Raw genomic sequence first — 20,989 nt, 5'->3', positions numbered from 1 at the left:
CCACCCCCAGAGTGTGGAGGAGGGAAGCCCTGCCCAGGAGGCAGGCCTGCGGGCCGGGGACCTCATCACCCACATCAACGGGGAGTCGGTCCTGGGGCTGGTGCACATGGACGTCGTGGAGCTACTGCTGAAGGTGCAGGCCCCCGCCTCCATCCCAGAGCCTCCACCCCCATCCATCCTCAGGGCCCCTGGATCTCCCAACACTGCCCACCCTCTGGGCTGCTCCTGTGACCTCCATCCCCACCCCTTGGCCTCAGCTCCCGATTCTGTGCGGTTCTCCCCGTCCAACCGTACCACTCCGCATTCGGCCTTGCATGTCCCGTGGCCTCTGCCTCAGAGCCACTCCTCCAGGAAGCCCTTCCTGCCCCCTGGGTGCCCCTTCTCCTGACCTTCCCTCTGGCCCACCCTGACTGTGGGGCTGGGGGTATCTGTACCATCTTTGCCTCCTGCCTCCCCTCAGACCAAGGGTCCTCAGGGGCTGAGGCCTAGAGGCGGGGGAGGTGGGCACAGGTGAGGAGGCAGACCCCTAGTTGGATAGCTCCTGGGACCAGTGGGTGGGTAGATGGCTCATTGGATGGATGGACAGATGGCAGACATCCATCTTTGGCCCAGTGAGTGGTGGGGTCATTAGGTAAGAAGCAGGTGGTTAGGATACGGGGCTTCCGACGGATGAGTAGATGGGTGGGTGGGTGCGTGGATGGCTCGGTGGATGGAAGGCACACAGGCGACCCCTTGCCATCCCTCCTGCAGAGTGGCAACAAGATCGCCCTTCGGACCACGCCCCTGGAGAACACCTCCATCAAGGTGGGCCCCGCACGGAAGAATGTGACCAAGGGCCGCATGGCGCGCAGGAACAAGCGGAGCCGAAGGCGGGAGACGCAGGAGCGGTGAGTGGTGGGCTGGCTGCCGGGGAGGGTTGATGCAGGACCTGTGGCATGTTTGGGCGGCCTGGGCCGCTGGGGGCAGGGGTTCTGAAGAATCTGGGTTCCTAACCCCCAGGCGGAAGTCGCTCTTCAAGAAGATCTCAAAACAGTCGTCTGTGCTGCACACCAGCCGCAGCTTCTCTTCCGGCCTCCACCACTCCCTGTCATCCAGCGAGAGCCTCCCGGGCTCACCCACCCACAGCCTCTCCCCCAGCCCCACCACGCCCTGCTGCAGCCCAGCTCCCGATGCCCCAGCAGGTGGGTGCACCCCCAGGACCACCCGGGGAAGAACGGCCCCTTAGGGCTGCGGTGGTCAGCACAGCGGGGGAGTGAGCAGAGTTGGGAGGCTGGAATGACTTGATGTGTGACAGCCTCAAAGGCAGTCTGGGATGGGCAGGGAAGGGTGTGCCCAGCAGAAAGAACATCATGAACAAAGGGGATCCAGACAGGAGAGACGTGAAAGCTAGAGGGAGGCTAGGGAGAGGGGATTGGGGGATGGATCAAGCCGAAGAGCTGGGCTTAAATTGGGGGGCAGTAGGGAGCCATGGAGGGTGAGCCAGAGAGGGCATGGAAAGATTGTTCTGGAGAAGGAAAGGATGGTGACTTGGCCCAACCCTGAGGGTCCCCAGTCTGTGAGAGACAGCCAGAGATGGGCACCCCTAGTTCCACTGGGTTAGCATCAGACTAGAGAGACAGTCTGGGGCAATCCACAGAGGCGGGGAAGGCCTCCTGGAGGAGAGCCACCAGGAAGCCCTCCCTGCCTTCTGGGGACCCCAACTGCTGTCTCTCCCTCTGGCCTACCCTGACCTCATGGGGCTGGGGGTATCTGTGCCATCTTTGTCTTTCTCAGATCAGGCATCCTCACGGGCTGAGGCCTAGGGGTGGGAGTAGACACAGGCAGAGGCAGGGTCCGTACTGGATAACTTCCAGAATCAATGGGTTCATGGGATGGATAGATGGACGGTGGGCAGGTACCTTTGGCTGAATGATTCAGTGGGTCATATAGGTGAGAAGTGGGTGAAGAGGAGCTAGGGCTTTGATGGATGAGTAGGAGTCCACCAGATCTAAGCCAAAGGAAGAGCCTGTGCAAACAAAGGAAAAACCAGGCCTGATGGGTGGCCACAGGGAACAGTGTGGGCTTTTGGCAGTCAGTCTTAGGGCCCCACCTCGAGGCTGGCACGTTGAGGCTGGTGGCCCTGACCCTCCCGTCACCCACAGACACAGTGTCTCCACCCAGCGCATCCCCAAGCTCCAGCAGCCCTGCATCTCCGGCTGCCGCTGGCCACACCCGACCCAGCTCCCTGCATGGCCTGGCCACCAAGCTTGGGCCACCCCGCCCCAAAGCAGGCCGCCGCAAGTCCACCAGCAGCATCCCGCCCTCCCCGCTGGCCTGCCCGCCCGTGCCAGCGCCCCCACCCCGCTCACCCTCGCCCCTGTCAGGGCACCCGCCTGCGCCTGCCCGGTCCCCAAGGCTGCGCCGAGGCCAGTCGGCTGACAAGCTGGGTACAGGTGAGCGGCTCGACGGGGAGCTGGGGCGCCGCAGCCGCGGGCCAGACTCCGAGCTGGTGGTCATGCGACGGCTGCATCTGTCTGAGCGCCGAGACTCATTCAAGAAGCAGGAGGCTGTGCAGGAGGTCAGCTTTGACGAACCACCTGAGGAGGCCACTGGGCCACCAACCTTGGTGCCGCAGATCGCCGTGGAGGGCGCTGAGGCTGTGCCAGGAGCCCTTGGACTCTCTGAGAAAGACTAATCCCTCCTACCTAGCCTCTCCCTGGCCTGGAAGTCACTGCATTTTTTGTGGAATGTGTTTTCCATAAATTGACACCTGGATGGAGACTGAGCCACCAGCCTCTGACACCTGGAAGATGAGAAGCGATCGCGTTTCTTGCTGGAATGTGCCTCCCTCATGTTCTGGAGCTGATCAGTCAGGGAGCCATAGGGGCAGGCAAGGGAGACTAGGGTGGCATTGTAAATAGCAGCAAATCCCTGCAGCTAATTTATTACGTTTTATAAGCGATAGCCAGACTGAGCTGCCACTGTTAAGGCGGCTGCCCAGGTCTTGTCCCATGCACTGGGGACCCATCTGTAGACCCTGCCCCCTGGGCTGAGAAGGAAGCACTTTGGACAAGTCAACGTGTGTTCGTGTTTTATGGTTTTTCTGTACTTTTAAAGTTTTTTTGTGTTACTTGATCCCATCCCTGACTCAAGACCCACAGATTTGAAGGGATGCAGCCAAGCTTACCTGTCCAGGCCCAGTTTGGATGACTTGGAGGTTCCGTAAACAATTCCCCTCCACCACAAAACAAAGTAATCTTGATGATGGACTGGATTCTGAAGGCTACTTCCCACCATCATAGCCTCCATCCCTAGGCCAGCCTTGCTAGAGTCTGCCTCCAGTCCTATAGGCTTAGGAGGTGTGGGAACTGGGGCTTTGATATATGAGTAGAAGTTCACCAGATCTAGGCAGAGGGGTCACCCGCGTCACAAGCAGACACTGATGCCCCAGGAGGCAGAGGCCTCAAAGGACACTGCCAGGGTAGGAGAAGAATGTCCACCCTGGACAAGATTTTTTGTATTTAATGCCCACCAGGGTGAGAACTTGACCATGATGTGTCTGAAACAGCCCCTGGGGGGTGCCCTCGATATGCCAGAGCCTTGTAGGGATGAAATACGAGTGAGAAAAATCCAACTGGGGGGCAGTGAGGCCCAAGTTGGACTCTTGGCTTCACTGTTTGGCTCTGGGAAAATGACTTCCCCACTCTGTGCCTCAGTTTCCTTGTGTTTACAAAACAAATCCCAACGACTATTAAGCACCTACTGTATGCCAAGCGCTTTTACTGTGGCTTTTCCCTCAGCCAACCTTGAGAAGGCTGGAGGTGGTGTCGTCATCCCCATTTTACAGACAAATAACTAAGGCCTGGCAAGACGTGGAGACTTGCCCCCACCATTGCCTGGAAAGAGTCATGCAGCCAGGCTCTGTCCTGGGCATTGTAGTCAAGGGAGCTGGAATGGAGAATCTGTTGTCAGATACAGCCGACTCCAGCTCCAGCTCTCTCCCCTGTAATGCTGTGTGACCCACTGGGCATCTCAGAGTCTCCATTTCCCATTCAGAGGTGGCCAGCAAGATCACCATACCCCACAATGGTGAGGGCACTTTCCAGGCACTGCAGCCCACTCTGTGTTCTCTCTGGAGACATCCGTGTAGCACTGCCTGGTGTTGGAACTAGATCAAGGCTGTGCATGACTTGCTCCCACCTTCCATCCCGGAGCTGATGGTGAATAAAAGCCTACATTTACAAAGAAGAGGTCCAATGTCTGGATTTGTGAGGGGCCAAGAAAAGGGTAAGGGAAGAGTGGGGTGGGGGCGGGATGAAAACAGACCCTTGGCTCAAAGTCACTTGTGGGTTTTGAAGGCTGCTGGGAATTCACTGTTGAGATTCTTCCTGATGCCTTCTCTGGTCCTGGCCTCCTGCTGTCCTCTCTGAATTGAGTACCCATCATGGGTTCTGTCCTTAGAAGCTTCATCCAGACACCCGTCTGGGGCCCTGAAGCTGTGTTAATAAATAAATAAACCATCTTTGTGTCCTTTTTTTTTTTTTTTTTTTTTTTTTTTTTGTGGTACGCGGGCCTCCCACTGCTGCGGCCTCTCCCGCTGCGGAGCACAGGCTCCGGACGCGCAGGCTCAGCAGCCATGGCTCACGGGCCCAGCCGCTCCGCGGCACATGGGATCCCCCCAGACCGGGGCACGAACCCGTATCCCCTGCATCGGCAGGCGGACCCTCAACCACTGCGCCACCAGGGAGGCCCTGTGTCCTTTTTTAACCAGTCTTTGCTGGGGCTGTGCCCTGAAGTTCCCCTCACCACCACTGGAACCCAGTCTAGCCCGAGCGCGTTCGGTTACTTCCGAAGCGCTCCGTAGGTCGGAAACCTTTGGCCACGCCCCCTGTTTCCGAGTGTCTTCGGCTATCTCCGGAAACAGTCCGCAGCTGGACAGGCGTTGGGCTAGTTCTCCCTACCCGAGAGAGTTAGTTCAGCTGTTTCCGGACGCTCTGGGCTACCACGGAAACTCCGGCTTTCAACTCCGGCTCCTTCTCGGCTCTCAGCTTGTTTCCTGAAAAGCGCAGCTTTCTGTCTGAGCCCGTGCCCCCAACTCTGCCGCCTCCATTTCCTGAGTTCTGGGCCACCTCACTCGCCCTCTGGAGCTGTCCATGGTTCGGCAGTTTCCGGAAGCTGGTGGTCGCCTCTAGATCTAAGTTCCCAGGGCCTCATTTGGGACCGAGCACCCTTGGTTCTTTCCAGAAACTTTCCGAAGTCTCGGGGCCCAGCCTCTGTTCTGCCGGTCCAGGGGGAGCGCGCTCGGCCATTTCCGGAATTGCTCGGACATCTCTGAGTCCAGCCGAGCCTAGCCGAGCCCAGCCTCGGAATTATTCATCTGACCCGATTATGTTCGGCTATTTCCGGAAACGGTCGGCTATCTCGGGGAGCCCCACCCCCACCCCGTTACCCTCCAGTCCCGCGGGAGTACGTTCGGCTCTTTCCGGAAGCATTCGAGCCTCCCCAGGCTCCGCCTCGGCCTCATTGCACCCTCCCGGCCCGAATACGCTCGGCCATTTCCGCCGGGGGCGGACCCGACTGTTCGGAACATCGGCGGCGGCGGAGGTGGGGATCCCGCGGCTGCGGCGACGGCGGCCGCGGTGGAGCCACGGGTCTGGCTCGGCTCTGCGTGACGGCGGCCGCGGCAACAGCGGTGGCGGCCTCGACCAGGTAAGTCCGGCCTGGTCCGCGTGGCAGGCCGGTCTTGGGGTTCGGTCAGATGCGGGGGCGCCCAGGCAGAGTGTGGGGCCACGGTGGAAGCCAGAATGCGAGCAGGGTTGCATCGGGCCCCGCGGGAACTGGGGGCCGCAGGGAGCGGGAGGCCTCTGGCTCGACCTGGCTGCGTTGCAGCCTTCCCCGGACGATGAGGGCGGAACGGGGGACCCTAGACAGAGATAAGGGGTTGGAGCTGCGGCCCTGAATTGAGGGAGGCCCTGCCGGGAGTGGGGCATCGAGCAGTAATGAGGGGCGCCCAGGCATTGTGTGGGGCATAGTGGGGTGCAAGACGGCAGAGGGTCGACTCCACTTCCGGCCCCTGGGCTGGGCTGCGGGGTCCACGCAGGCCCGAGTGCGCGTCTGCACACGCGTGAGCGCGCAGGCCCTGAGTCCAGCCGCCAAGACCCCAGCCAGGCCTGGCCTCTCCACCCGCCTCTTGGATTCGGGGAGCGCTGGTTCCCAGGAGCGCACACTGGGGCGTGTGCAAACGTGTGCTCAGCTGGGCGCGGAGGCGGGCAGGCAAGCGGATTTAGGCGGTTTCCTGGACGTCCCCCTCGCTAGGCCTCAGTTTCCCCACCTGTAGAGTGGGGGTACAGGGGCCAGGGAGCGGGTAAGTTGGGGCGTCCTGGAATGTGGAGCTTGTGCTCCCTGCTCGGACACCTCTTGCTGCTCCCGTGGTCGAGGGATAAAGTCTGACCCTCTGCCTGGCACTCGAGGCCCTGCGTGGTCTGTGGCTTTCTTAAAGCCACCCTGAACTCTTGGCAAGCAGTTCTTGCTGTCAAGTCTTTGCCTGTACTATTTTCCTCTGGCCAGTGCCCCCTCCTCTCCTCTGTGAGGACCCGCCCCTAGGAAAAGCACCGCCTACCACCCCCCAACCTCTCTGGAGGACTGAACCTGCAGGGCTGAGATTGAGAATGTGTCTGTGCTGGGCTGTGTCTCCCTGAGACTGGGGGCTCCTAAGGAGTGATCATTGCCCCTGCATCCAGCAGCCTCCCTCTTGGCAGTTGCAGTGCCCTCCTTCCCTCCACCCTTTACTGGCTCCATGTCTACCCTGGGGCTAAGGTCTTCTTGGCCTCCCACCAACCCTCTTCTGTTTTGAGTACCTACTGTGTGGGCACCAAACTGAGCAATGTCTGGACACCGCCCCCACTCCCATTCCCTCCTCCCCCGCAGAGATCAGAGATCCATTTGTTTGGACTCACCTCTAGGCCTTTGCCTGTGCTGGGGCCTCTGCTTGGACCTCCTTTCCTACCGCCTTTTGCCCCTGATGCCTCCTTCTGTGCTCAGCTGGCCCAGTCTCCTTGGGGCTCCCACAGCACCCTGAGCATCACCCATTACACCCTACCCACTCTGGGTATAACTGTCTGTTATGTGGCTGCTGCCTCCTCTCATCTATCCTGGGCCTTGTGAAGTTGGACGGATCTGAGTTTTTGAGTCCTGGCATCCTGGCCCATTGAGTTGTCCAACAAAGACCTCCCTGCTCTGAGCCTCAGATTCCCCATCTCTAACAGGGATGATGAAGAGCTTGTTTACTGAGTATGCAGTATGCCCGGGGCAGATTCTTTGGAGCTGTGCCCCCAACAACCCCAAAGGAGGGCTATTGTTGTACCCATTTTACAGCTGGGGAAACTGAGGGGGCAGGGACTGGCCCCCCGTTAGCCAATGAGTCAGGGAATTCTAACCTGGTGTTTGGGCCCATCTCTGAGTTAGGGGTGGCAGGAGTCCAAACTGGTTGATGCTGCCCCGCCCCTCTCCCCCTAGGTCGGCGTCCCGAGCCGAGCATGGTGACAGCCTGTGCCCTCGGCCCCCTCGCCTGGCGCAGCTGGAAGAGCCGCCAGCCTCGGGAGCCGATGGCTCCCCACGCGAGGGAGTGAGCGGCCCAGCCCAGCCCTACGGATTGAGGGGGGACGCAGCGGCTGAGTGACCTGAGATCACGCTGCTGCCGACCCCCTCCCACCGGTTGACGAATGGTGGACCGAGCAACGAGTGACCCTTGTCAGGGTCGTGGAACAATGGTGGGAAGCAAGGCGTGAGCATCCCCTGTGGTCACCTGTAACTTCTTGGTGGAAATAGAGGTCTGAGTCCCCAAGCCCACCCAGCGGACCCTCCTGGCCCCCACCCCAGGCTGATGGGGCCACTGGGGCTCCAAGCAGCCACCTGACCATCCATACCCCACCCTGCCCAGCCATGGCTGGCGCCGAGGGCTTCCAATACCGTGCATTGTACCCGTTCCGCCGGGAGCGGCCGGAGGACCTGGAGCTGCTGCCGGGCGACGTGCTGGTGGTGAGCAGGGCAGCCCTGCAGGCGCTGGGCGTGGCCGAGGGCAGTGAGCGCTGCCCACAGAGCGTGGGCTGGATGCCTGGCCTCAATGAGCGTACACGGCAGCGCGGCGACTTCCCTGGCACCTATGTTGAGTTCCTAGGGCCTGTGACCCTGGCCCGGCCTGGGCCTCGCCCACGTGGCCCACGCCCACTGCCTGCCAGACCCCGAGATGGGCCCCCTGAGCCAGGTGAGCAACAGGTAGGGGCCCTGGCAGGGCTGGGGAAAAGGGGGAGTGCCCTCAGACCCTCAGTTTCCTCTTCTCTCCCATGAGGCAATGGTGCTTCTTCCAGGAGAGGAGGAATAAGGACATGTGGTTGGTCGGCAAGTGTTGATTACACTGCCGTCAAGTGCTGGATGCAGTTCATGGCACTGGGCACCGAGTGGTGGACACAAGGCCTAGCCCTGCCCTCATGGGGCTTCTGGTTCAAGAAGTGACGAGAACGTGATTAGGTGATGACAGATGCTGTGAGGAAGGAGCCTCTCAGGAGAGATGGGGGTAAACGGCTCCGGGCAGCAGGTACAGCGAGGACAAAAGCCCTGAGGTGGGAATGTCATGACGGGTTCAGGGGACAAGCCGTCAGGTGGAGTGGAGTGAGAAAACGGGCAGGGTCCTCCCCTCAAGGACTTTGTGGGATTGATTTTGAAGACAATAGGGAGTGTCCAGTAAGATTCAGGGGCTCAATTTAGCTTCATCTTGTGGTTTGCAGACAGAATCCCTTGAGGAACCCCCTTTGTTGTAACCCTAATTTTCCGGTTTCCAAAATGAAGAGAGCCAAAAAGCCCAAAGAAGGTGGGCTACTCAGTCGAGGCCATGCAGCACAGTGACGTGTGAGGACCCTACATCCCTCCCCAAAGAGACCCTCGGCCATCCCTACTTCCAAAGAGTGTCCTGGGAGTGGAGAATCAGGGCATTGAACATACGCTGCAATTGCTGCGTGCTGGGCTGTATGCTGGGCAGGGTGTGTGGGTTCCAACCAGGGAAACCGAGGCTCAGCTTGTGGGGAGGAGGCTGATGAGTGCTGAGCACCCAGCGTGGTCTGCTCCGACCCTCACAGCCACCCAGTGAGGCCCTGTGTACAGATGTGGAGACCAGGGTGCAAGGGGGTTGGACCACTCGCTCAGGGGCAGTCACCCAGTGAAGGCCAAAGCCCCTGGGAGGCACCGAGGCCCCACCCGATGGCCTGCCTGGTTTTGTGCCCGAGGGACACTGATGCCCAAAGAGGGTCAGGCCAGAGTCCCACAGCGTGGGGTGAAATGGCGGGGTGCTGAGGCAGCATGGTTGCTGGCTTGGGCTTTGCAGCATCTGGCGTCTCCAGGGCCAGGGCCTGCGTCCCGCCTCGGCCTAGAGGAGCAGGAGGCGGCCCCATCTGGGCTCCCAGCCAGAATCTGCCTCTCCCCCTGGTAACAGCCGCCTCCCTCCTGTGCCTGGCCTGGGTCCAGACACCACACACATCCCCACTCCGGGCGGCCACCCAGCCCCACCCTCCAAATCTTCCAGGACTATGTGACATCGGCTAGGACCACCCCTCTCCAGGCCTCAGTTTCCTCATCTGGAAATGGGGGGTACTAGTCCTTTTGTTCAAGCCCTGACCCTCCGGGATCCTGGGACCACCAGGCAGCAGGCTGCAGCTGCCTGCCTTCCCTCCATTCAACTCCACGCAGGGAACTGCGTGCCAAACCCTGATGTCACCTGCGCCCCCGTCTGGCTGTGCACCCACGGGGAGGTTGCTCCCTCCCTGAGCCTCAGTTCCTCATCCGTAAAATGGGGATAATGCCTATCCTAATGGGACCTCCCTCCATGCTTTGCAAACTGGTCACAGGCAAATTTCAAAGTTGAATTTCAGAGCCCCCTTACCAGCTGGGATGTCACCCACCTCCCCTTGTTCGCTCACTTTTTTTTTTTTTTTTTTTTGCATTTTCGACACAGCTGGGCCTTTCTTCAGCTCAAGGCACCACCTGGCCCATCACTCAGGGAGGCCCCGCAGGCCCCGGCTTGCTCCTGCTGTGTGCCAGGGCGTCCCCGCCAAGGGCCAAAGCTGCATCAAATGGTGGCCCTGCAGGCAGAGTGCGCCTGAGCACAAAAGGCTGGGTGGGGCAGAAACATGGGGCTGGGGGGGGGCGCGGAGTTGGGACATGGAAGGAGGTCAGCATTTTCAAAAGGGGGGAAATTTTTTTTTTTTAAACAAAATGACTTAGAAAATGGAGAAAGGTCCTTGGAATGAGGTGTTCTGATCCAGCTGGGGTATTTTCCTTTTACTGTCTTCAACCACTTTGTTGTTCCCACTGAGAAAGGAGAGATGATTCCATCGACCAGTTTCTCAGTGGAGGAATCTGAGGCACAGAAAGGGTGGGTCCTGTGCCTGAGGTTGCACAGCAGGCAATGGCAGAGCCCTAAACCTGCTGTATGAGTGTCCTGTGGCTGCTGTAATGAACTACCACAAACTGGTGGCTTCAAACAACAGGAGTTTATTTTCTCATGGTTCCGGAGACCAGAAGTCCAAAGTCAAGGTGTGGGCAGGGCTGTGCTCTGTCCAGAGGCTTTAGGGGAGGATCTTTCCTTGCTTCTTCCAGCTTCTGGGGGCTCCAGGTGTACCTTGGCTTGTGGCCACATCACCCCAATCTCTGCCTCTCTCTTCATAAGGCCTTCTCTTATAAAGACACCAGTCATTGGATTTAGGGATCTCATCTTGAAATCCTTGCCTTAATTATATCCGCAAAGACCCTATTTCCAAGTAAGGTCACAGTCACAGGTACCAGAGATTAGGAAGTGGACATACCATTTGGGAGGACACTAGTCGGCCAACTATATCTGGCCTCTGTAGTTGGGTGAATTGATATTTTAACCTAGAAAATCGTTCCCCACTAATTCAGCCCTCCCAGCCCCACCAGCTGGGCCTTCTGTCCCCCCGCCCAGAGTGGTGGTCCAGATGCCAGGCACTTGGGCTGAGATGCAGCAGGCAGAGAGAGGGGCCAGGGTCCTTCTAGGGACCCTGCCAACATTCTGTCCCCTCCTGCCAGGCCTCACACTCCCTGACCTACCCGACCAGTTCTCCCCGCCTGATGTGGCTCCCCCTATCCTGGTGAAACTTGTGGAGGCCATTGAGCGGACAGGTGAGCCTCGGCCTGGCTGCAACCCCTGGATTCTGCTTGCTTACCTCTAGTGATGGGCAACTCATCTCCTTCACAGGGCTGCTGGGCTCACTCTGTATGGGAAGTGGCTGAGTCTGGATGTTCTGGGCCTCCATGTTGAGTTGGGGAAGGAGTAACTCCCAGGGGAACGTAGACCCCATCATTGCATGCGCCGTGCCCTCTGCCACCATTTCCCTCCCCTCCCCCTGTTCTTACCTCTGGGAGGTTAGTAGCCACCCCAGACCCCACACAGGGGTCGAGGCAGCATTTGAGAGCTCGCCTTGCCACGTGGGGTGGCACTGACCTACCCCATCCCCTTCCCCACAGGGCTAGACAGCTACAGGCCTGAGGTACCTGCCGCGCGCACAGGTGAGGGAAAGCTTCAGTGGGCAAGAGTGGGAGAGGAACCTGCCCTGGACGGATGATGTCCCCTCCCTGCACCCGCCTTGGATCGATGTATCCCCCTTGCACCCGCAGACTGGTCGCTGAGCGATATGGAGCAGTGGGACGCTGCAGCCCTGACAGATGGCGTGAAGGGCTTCCTGCTGGCGCTGCCCGCACCCCTTGTGACACCCGAGGCCGTGGCTGAGGCACACCGAGCCCTGCGGGGTGAGTCTGGCAGGAATCCCGGACTGGGGAGGGCTCTGGGGCGGGCGGGTGCCAGCCCTGGCTCACCCTCCTCTGGCCGTCTGTCCGCAGAGGCCGCGGGGCCCGTGGGGCCGGCGCTGGAGCCCCCGACACTGCCGCTGCACAGCGCGCTCACACTGCGCTTCCTGCTCCAGCACCTGGGCCGGGTGGCCCGGCGCGCCCCAGCCCTGGGCCCAGCTGTGCGTGCCCTGAGCGCCGCCTTCGGGCCGCTGCTGCTGCGGGCGCCGTCGCCTTCGCCGCCGCCAGGGGTCGCGCCCGACGGGTGAGAGGCCGGGGCTGGGGAGGCGGGGCTGAGCCGGAGCAAAAAGGGGTGGGGCTTTAGATGGAGGAAGGGCTGGAGACGTAGCCAAGGCGGGGGTCTAGACGATGAGAAAGGAGTGTGGACGGGGCCCAGCGGGGAAGAGGCCAGAGCTGTCCTGATGGGCGAGCTAGGAAGGATAACAAGGGGTGGGGCTTGAGGTCCAGGAAGACTCTAGCAGGGCTTGGGACAAGGCGATGGGGCCTAGACCGGAGGGCCGGCACTTGGGTGGTGTCTGTACCTTCCTTCACGTGCTGATTCCTGTTGTTTGTTGTATGAATACTTACTGGGAGCTAACTGCATATACATAAACAGTAGTGGGTCTCCCACACCAGCCTGCGTCACCTACTCTTCTTCCCCTCTCACGCTTTCACAGAGACCCCCCGCCAGACACGCAAGCACATGCAGGGCCCTGTGCACACCAGGCCCTGCCCAGCGCTCACCACACGTCTCTTCCCCCTAGGACTGAGGCCACCCCCGACTTCCCTGCGCTACTGGTGGAGAAGTTGCTTCAGGAACATCTGGAGGAACAGGAGATTGCGCCCCCAGGTGACCTCCACCCCCTTTTATTAACTCCTATCGTTGGGGACCAAGAATGCTGACTCGGAGCCCTGCCAGTATCGGCAGGCTTGGTTGCAATGGGAGCTGGCCACAGTATACAGTTGGTGCTCAGTGTGCATTTGTTTTCCTGTCCCCCAGCACTGCCGCCAAAACCCCCCAAGGCAAAGCCAGCCCCCACAGGCCTGGCCAATGGGGGCAACCCGCCCTCCCTGCAGGATGCTGAGTGGTACTGGGGTGACATCTCCAGGTAGGGTCGTGGGGTGGAGCCACATGGTGGGCAAAGCCTGAGGGGTCGGGTCTCCCAGTGAGCAGCCCCAGTCCTGGCTGTCTCCACAGGGAGGAGGTAAATGAGAAACTGCGGGACACACCGGATGGCACCTTTCTGGTCCGAGATGCATCTAGCAAGATCCAGGGGGAGTACACACTGACCCTCAGGTGGGGGCCTGTCCCTTCAGGGAGACCAGGGGTGAGCGGTGGGAGGGAGAACACCCAGGTCAGAGGACTGGGGGTCGCACAGCCAGTGGGACGTTGCTGGGTCTGCGGATGCTGCTGGTTGCTGACACCCCCTCTCACCCGCCCCTAGGAAAGGTGGGAACAACAAGCTGATCAAGGTCTTCCACCGAGACGGGCACTACGGCTTTTCGGAGCCACTCACCTTCTGCTCTGTTGTGGACCTCATCACCCACTACCGCCACGAGTCCCTGGCTCAGTACAACGCCAAGCTGGACACGCGGCTCCTCTACCCGGTGTCCAAGTACCAGCAGGTACAGGGCTGGGGTGGGAGCTGGGGGCGGGGGTGGGTGGTGCCTGGCCGGCCCTGGGCCTGTTTCCCAGGTAGCTTCCCTGACGGCACCGGGTATCCCCAGGACCAGATCGTCAAGGAGGACAGTGTGGAAGCAGTGGGCGCCCAGCTCAAGGTCTACCACCAGCAGTACCAGGACAAGAGCCGCGAGTATGACCAGCTCTACGAGGAGTACACACGCACCTCCCAGGTACCGCGGGCCAGCGCATCCCGGGAGACCCAGGCACGGAGGGGCAGTGCCAAGGCCACAGGGACAGATGTCCACTTCTAGGTCACAGCAGGCTCTTACAACCAGGAATCACTCTAAAAACATAGAAATCAATGTATGTGGTTCTAAAAAAAAACAAATAAAAACAGATGAAGAGGCACCAACCAGCCTCCCAGGAGCGGCTGAGCTGTGGGAGATGTCTTGGTTGAGCCTCTGGGCCTCAGTCTCCCCATCTGGAAACTGGAACCGTGAGTCTTAATTACTTCTCCATCCCCTTCAACCTGGATGTTATTCAAAATGATGATAACCGCCTGACGAAGAGTTGCCTAAGACAAAGCGTCAGGAGGTCATGGAAAAGAGCAGTGTCTTTTAAAAACAAGGAAGTGGGGGGAGGTTTTATTACTCAAGGACTGTGTTAATAAATTTCTTTTGTAAGTTGAGATACAACTTATTCAGATTGAACATCCCATCTCGAGCAGGGAATTTGTCTCCCCTGTAGTCCCTGAGCAATTTCTGTCTTGTCCCCTTTCTAGTGATGGGTCACCTGAGGTTCTAAGTGGACAAGATACCTGTCTGGGATCAATTAGGAACATCATGACCGTGGAAATGGCTTAGGCCCCCTGAGCCTCAGTTTCCCCATTAATAGTTCTGACTTTGTAGGAGGCTCTTGGGAGGTTTTATGAGATGATGCATGGAAGGTGCTTGGTGCAGCATCTACTCTGAGAAGGAGCCCCATGAATTGTAGCAACTAGATTTATCATTAATTCTCAGCCGTGCTCACAGACCCAGGTATTTTTTTAAGGTGCCTAAAGGAGGATCTAAAGGAAGAGGGGGTTTGGGGAGTGTGGGGCTTGAAAGCTGAATAGGAGTTCGTTTGGTGAAGGAGGGGCTAGAGGAACGATGCACGTGGTGGAGGGAACAGCTTGAGCAAAGTCTCCATATCAGGTTGGGATCTGCCTTTATCCTTCATGAGGGACTTGCAGGGAGTCCCAGGAGGTGCTCAGATTTACCCCCTCCTCCAGGAACTGCAGATGAAGCGCACAGCCATAGAGGCCTTCAATGAGACTATCAAGATCTTTGAAGAGCAGGGCCAGACACAGGAGAAGTGCAGCAAGGAATATCTGGAGCGCTTCCGGCGTGAGGGCAATGAGAAAGAGATGCAGAGGTGAGTCTGGTTCCTCTGCCCTGCCCTACCACACCTTGATCTGACACAGCGCAAGTAGGGAAAGAAAGGAAACAGAGAGGGCAGCCTGGGTTTCAGGGGAAGAGAGGGTCGGTTGAAATGAGCTTTGAAGGATGAATAGGAGTTTGCCAGAAAGAGCAATCAGGGAAACAGCATGTCCAAAGGCTTAGATACTGGGAGCCATCTGAGGCCTCTGAGCCACTCCTCCCACAGGATCCTGCTGAACTCAGAGCGACTTAAGTCTCGCATTGCTGAGATCCACGAGAGCCGCACGAAGCTGGAACAGGAGCTGCGGGCACAGGCCTCCGACAACCGAGAGATTGACAAGCGCATGAACAGCCTCAAGCCAGACCTCATGCAACTGCGCAAGATCAGAGACCAGTACCTCGTGTGAGTGCCTGGCTCTGCACTCAACCGTGGATCCCCCCGTTAGTGCAGGGGCACCTGGTGAGGTGACCTCTGCATGCGTCTCACTCTTGCTTTCTCCACCAACTAGCCCTACCTAGTCCCCTAGCCCCCTTGTCTGTCCGCCAGCCCCTTCCCTCTCGATCAGGCCCCTCCCAGTTCCCTCAGATGGGCTCCCTGTGCGGCGGCCTCAGCCTCAGCTGTGGAATGGGAACACTGCTCTCACGAGGCTGGGTCATTGGGAGCCTCCAACAGGGTCCACTCCATGAATGCCAACTGTGCAACCCAGCACACGGCGCCCAGCCTGAGCCCAAGATCCCTCCTCTGCCCACTGACCCACTGAGGACTTCATCAGGGGCTTCCTTCTTCTGCCTGGGTCTTGGACGCTCATGTACACCTGTTGTGTGCCAAGCACCGTGCACACATTAGCTCACTTGGTCCTTTCAAAGTCCTTTGTAAAGTTGCCCTGTGCAAAGGCACACCACCGTGAAGTCCCCGGGACTGAGCCTCTGATAGTGATAAGACCTTGCCATGGTGGCACAACCCAGAGTCTCAAAAAGTGTAAACAGAAACATAATAAATAGGGGGGTTCCCTGGCAGAGCTTGAGGAGTCCACTTGGGTTCAAGTGGTCCTTGGCCAGGCCAAGGCTGACCCCTTGTGGCAACCAGGGGTATCACACCCAGAACCTGCACTTGTCAACCCTTGCCTCCAGCCAGGCTGGCCTGGCCCATGGTGGCTCGCCCTGCCTGTGTTGCAGCTGCTGTTTCCCTACCAGCGGAGCAGCAGGAGCCCACCTTTCCTCTTCCCCCCAGGTGGCTCACTCAGAAAGGTGCCCGGCAGAAGAAAATCAATGAATGGTTGGGGATCAAGAACGAGACTGAGGAGTGAGTGACCACTTGGTGGCGGGGGGGAGGGGTTGTCCCAGGGGAGGGGCCATTTTTGGTGGGCTTTGCAGAATGAGTAGGAGTTCACCAAGGAGGGAGAGTTGTCCAGGTGGCAGGGGGACCTTGGAGGCTAACGAGTAAGTGACCAGGGCTCCTCCCTGCCTCCCCCACAGCCAGTACTCACTGATGGAGGATGAAGATGATCTCCCCCACCACGAGGAACGCACATGGTATGTAGGCAAGATCAACCGCACCCAAGCTGAGGAAATGCTGAGTGGCAAGCGAGATGGCACCTTCCTCATCCGTGAAAGCAGCCAGCGGGGCTGCTATGCCTGTTCTGTGGTGTGAGTGCCTGGCAAGGGAACGGAGAGTGGACTGAAGGTGGGGAGGAGGGATCCGCCCATTCCTTCTGAGGGCTCTCATTGAGTGCCAACTGTATGTTAGGCCTTGGGAAGACAGGAAGAAGCCCTGGATTCTTGGGGACAGAGGAGGAAGCTGGGACAGTATCAAAGCAGGAGATGGCGGGGTCTGGACCGGGTCGGCATCCAGCATACAGGAAATGGGGAAATATAGGTCCCAGGCAGGGTCACCTGACAGGAATAGGGGGGCGGGGCTGGGAGAGCCTGGTGGGGGCCCATCTGACCCACCCCTTCGCCTGCACCCACAGGGTGGACGGCGACACCAAGCACTGCGTCATCTACCGCACAGCCACAGGCTTTGGCTTCGCAGAACCCTACAACTTGTACGGGTCGCTGAAGGAGCTGGTGCTGCACTACCAGCACGCCTCGCTGGTGCAGCACAACGACGCACTCACCGTCACACTTGCCCATCCTGTGCGCGCCCCGGGCCCCGGGCCCCCACCTGCCACCCGCTGAGCTCTGAGCAGGAGAACTGGCCCAGCTGGGGTGGCAGCTACATCGGCGGTCTCCATCTTTTTGAACCTGTCTCTTCTTTCTTGGGTTTTCTCCATCTCTCTTGTCTTTGTGAATTTCTCCAGGTCTATCTGTTTTTCTCTTCATCTCTCTGCAATTCTGTCTCTCTCAGGTTCTCCATGTCTGCCTGTCTCTCCATCTCTCTGAGTCTCTGTCCATCTCCCACTGTCACACTTCGTTTCTTTCTAGCTCCATCTGTCTGTCCTCTCTTTCCCTCTTGGTCTCTTTCCCTCTGCGTATCTGTTGTGGGGGTCCCGCCTCCCCCACTCCACCCCCCCTTCCCCCACCGGCACTGCCCTCCCTGCAGCTCTGGCCACCCACACCCCTGTGCCCTGCCCCTGACAGGCCCCCGGGGTCCCCAAAGCCCCACCTTGGCTGCACCTGCCATGTTTACAGAGGCCTCCGGGCTGTGCGGCCCCGACCTGGGTACCCCGATTTTTAAGCCATAGACCTGGGATTAGGGCAGGAAGGAACTTTGCTTGGCCACTTCCAAGAACCTCATCCATGACATTTGGGGCCAGGCGGGACCTGCCCCACAGACCCCAACTTCCCCTTCAAATCCTGAAGTGAAACTCGGTTAACACCACAATGGGGCTGCTGCCAAGAAGTAACCCAAAAAAAGAAAATAAGTAAAAATAAACTCATGAGCTGACCCCAGGCCTCCCAGGAACTGAGGCCACCAGCACCTCTGGGGCAGCCGACACGCAGCGCTGCCCACAGCACCTCTACGCGACGCAGACTCAAGGCTTCTCAATCATGTCGGGCTCTGATTTTATTTTTCCTCGACTGTACGTAAAGCCCTCTTTTCTCTCCTCTTTGGGACGAGAGCCCTGGTTTTCTATGCCGCCCACGGACCCCCACCCCACCCCACCTCCTGCCTGCCTGGCCAGGCTGGCAGGCGGATTTTGTATGGTACGTTGATACTGATGTGGATATAAAACATTGAACTTGTTGGATGCTTCTGTCTGGTGACAGGTTTCTTTAGCTCCGGGCTGCCAAATGAGGGCTGACAACCCCTGCCTCCTCCCCACCTCCACCCCCAACCCCAGTTTATTTTTTTTATTATTTATTATTTTATTTTATTTATTTTTTGCCTGTGTTGGGTCTTCATTGCTGCGTTGCGGCAAGTGGGGGCTGCTCTTTGTTGTGCGCGGGCTTCAGTAGTTGTGGCACGTGGGCTTAGTAGTTGTGACTCGCAGGCTCCAGAGCACAGGCTCAGTCGTGGCTCACGGGCTTAGTTGCTCCACAGCATGTGGGATCTTACCGGACCAGGGCTCAAACCCGTGTCCCCTGCATTGGCAGGTGGATTCTTAACCACTGAGCCACTGGGGAAGTCCCCCAACCCCAGTTTAGATGCTCACATCCAGAGAAGTTGAGAGACCCGCCAAGGTCACACAGCAGAGAGGCTCAGATCCCAAGCTCTGCCCCACACCCTGGCCTGCTGTGGGGACCCCAGGTAGACCCTGGCCCAACTCCTCCCTGGCCCCCAAGTTTGAGTTGGAGTTCCGGCAATCAGCCACCAGCCCTACCCTCCAGAAAGTCACATCCCCTCTGATGTGCAGCTTCATTGCCAGGCAGGCTCAATAGTCACAACCCCTCCCGTGACACCCAGAGGAGTCTGCAGTGCCAGCCCCTCCCTGCTGACCTCCACTGACCCCCTTCCACACCTGTCCCTGACGCCGGCTGCCATGTCCCAGGGGACACTGAGCTGGGTCCTCATGCTGTCTTTGACGCAGATTCATGTTCACCATCTTCCCTCTCCCAAAGGTCCCTGTCACTCTACCCTTCCCTCTCACACCCCCAGGGCTGGGGACCTTCTGACCTTTCTTCTTCCCATACAGCACCTGTCAGGATCCAACACGCCTGAGGCAGCCCCAGGTGGATGAAGGAACCAGGCTGCCTCTGACCCATCTCTCCACTGGGCTCTCAGAGGGACAGGACTTGCTTCCCTGGGCCTCAGTGCTCTGGTCCTTCCCAAGCACTGTCCCTGCTGAGTGGTCAGTCAGGAGGTGCCCCATAAATAACTCCAGCCCGGACTCTGCCCCCACTGTGGTCTTCACCCACTGCATGGGTGGACGCAGGGTAAAGCTCACCTTCTCAGTCCCATGAGTCCAGCTGGGTGGAGCCTGGGGGCACAAGAGAACAGCCCACAGAGCCTCTAGCCGGTCCCCACACTCAACTCAACTGTGTTTTCTCAGAGATGTCACCTCCCCTCTGATCCTGCTTCCTCTTACCATGTAGGGTCAATAGTCTCTACCCCTGCCCCCAGTGGACACCTCTGAGGGTTCCATGATCAAATGGGTGAGGTTACATTTATGAATTCCTCCAATAGGGCTGGTGTTTAATAACCACCGGAAAAATAGTAGCAATTATATTTATTGCTATTTCTCCTGTCCTGCCCAGTACAGGACCGAGCACACACAGTTCCCCAAAGCTGTGTTGCTTAGTCTTGCAGAGGTTTCACAAAGGAAATGGGTTTTGTTAAGGGTTCAGAAGAATGGGGTGGGGGGATCATCCAGTAGTGGAGACTTCAGGGGAACCCCAGCTCCCAAACCTGCTGCTATGAATGTGGCCGTGCGGGCCAGCGTTTCCCCAGAACTGAAGCGGAACATGGGCTGTGGAGCGGAGGACTGGGCTGTTTTCCAGCCCACGGGTGAGCATTTCCTCTGGTGGGATCCGAATCTGTGTCGTGTCAAGGCCTTGAAGTCGGAACGTCTCGGTTACTTCCCCCAACACTACCAGCCGCCAAGCCTTTATCTGGGCTATTCTCCCTGCCCGCACCACTCTCCTGTCAACACCTCCCCAGGCTCACCTGTGTCACCCCCACACCCAGCCTGGGGCAACTCTCCCTCTGCTCTGAGCCCTCTATGGTAGCTTTATTCCCCAAACCTCACTTCTCCCGTTTTACAGAATGAGTTGAGGCTTCATCTCTTGAGATCCCCACACTGTCCCAGAGCAAACGTGGGTTTGGCTGATTCCTGTGGGTTTGGGTCCTATGGGGCCAATCCCCCACCCCTGATCCATGTACAGAGTACAGGCTTCAGGTAATGACTGCTCCAACCCGGGCCTCTCTTCTGACAAGGGCGCTGGCTGAGGACAGGGATGCCCCCCTCCTCAAGCCTTTGGATGGTGGAAAGAAGGAACACCAGCTTTTTTCTCTCCCCACCCCCCAGCCAGGGGTGAGGGAGCCAAGAGAAGTGAGCCCCTCCCTGCTCTGGCTTCTGCTTTCTGGCCCAGCTGTGGCCAAGCCTGAGTCAGCCCCACGGGACCACGCTGGTGGATCTGGAGCGTCTGGGCTCTGGAGCCTGAGAGGAGGAGGTTGAGAATGAGGGGGGTCCGGGCCAGGCTAGGGGAAAGGGCCCGGCCTGCTCAGCTGCTGCCTGCCCCCAGGCCGGGGATCACCTCTCATCGGAGCATGGGGTGGGGAGGCGGGGTCCCCGGGCTAGGACCAGGGGCCTGGAGCACCCTGGCGGCCCCCAGAGAGATCCGTGGACCCATAGAGATCTTCCTATCTCTTGGTCTCTCCGTGTCTCTGTCTCTAAGCCCCCGCTTATCCTCCGCTCAAGGTGCTCAAGCCCCAGCCTCACAGGACTGGACGGGGCTGATTACGGGGAAGTGTCGGGGAAGATCGAAAGGCAGCCCGTTGTCCAGGTGATTGGGGGCCCAGCACCTGGCGGGCGGTGGGATGCGGGTGGGGTCGGTGTGGAAAGAAAGACCCAGAGAGAGAGAGAAAAGTAGAGATCTCTGGAGACGTCAGCCCCGGCCCCCGAGAGGCGTGTGCACCGGGAGGCGTGTCCGACCTGGGGGCTGGGCCACCGCCTGGTTAAAGGCGGCTTCTTCCCCGGGACGCTGCTCCCGCCGTCGCACTTTCGCCCCCACTGTG

The 20,989-nt window shown here is 58.9% G+C and overlaps 2 protein-coding genes across 16 annotated transcripts in view; both read left to right on the top strand.

Moving 5' to 3' along the window:
* MAST3 (microtubule associated serine/threonine kinase 3) overlaps positions 1-2,674 on the top strand; it is a gene marked incomplete at both ends in the record, with an annotated part of 35,943 nt that extends 33,269 nt beyond the window's left edge. For all 13 annotated transcript variants that reach the window (XM_079703692.1, XM_079703691.1, XM_079703690.1 and 10 more), the window contains 4 exons: positions 11-133; positions 751-887; positions 1,000-1,181; positions 2,142-2,674. In XM_079703692.1, the coding sequence (XP_079559818.1) occupies positions 11-133; positions 751-887; positions 1,000-1,181; positions 2,142-2,674 (975 nt within the window). The remainder of the gene's footprint in view (positions 1-10; positions 134-750; positions 888-999; positions 1,182-2,141) is intronic.
* A 5,246-nt stretch (positions 2,675-7,920) lies between these two features.
* On the top strand, positions 7,921-17,163 carry PIK3R2 (phosphoinositide-3-kinase regulatory subunit 2; the record flags this gene model as incomplete). 3 transcript variants are annotated; one of them, XM_079703137.1, is made up of 15 exons in its annotated part: positions 7,921-8,242; positions 11,074-11,166; positions 11,512-11,553; positions 11,662-11,793; positions 11,884-12,094; positions 12,594-12,679; positions 12,830-12,938; positions 13,028-13,126; positions 13,275-13,455; positions 13,558-13,683; positions 14,724-14,866; positions 15,098-15,274; positions 16,103-16,174; positions 16,348-16,518; positions 16,842-17,163. In XM_079703137.1, 15 exons carry the CDS (start codon positions 7,921-7,923, stop codon positions 17,047-17,049), a joined length of 2,172 nt encoding a protein of 723 aa, XP_079559263.1. In that variant the 3' UTR covers positions 17,050-17,163. The 3 variants fall into 3 exon arrangements, with proteins under 3 accessions (XP_079559263.1, XP_079559262.1, XP_079559261.1); XM_079703136.1 differs by having other exon boundaries at positions 16,324-16,518; XM_079703135.1 differs by having other exon boundaries at positions 11,041-11,166.
* Positions 17,164-20,989: the final 3,826 nt, after the last annotated feature.

The sequence above is a fragment of the Hyperoodon ampullatus genome (assembly GCF_949752795.1).
Source record: "Hyperoodon ampullatus genome assembly, chromosome: 4".
NCBI lineage: Eukaryota > Metazoa > Chordata > Mammalia > Artiodactyla > Ziphiidae > Hyperoodon > Hyperoodon ampullatus.
This window is presented reverse-complemented; position numbering and strand designations above follow the sequence as displayed.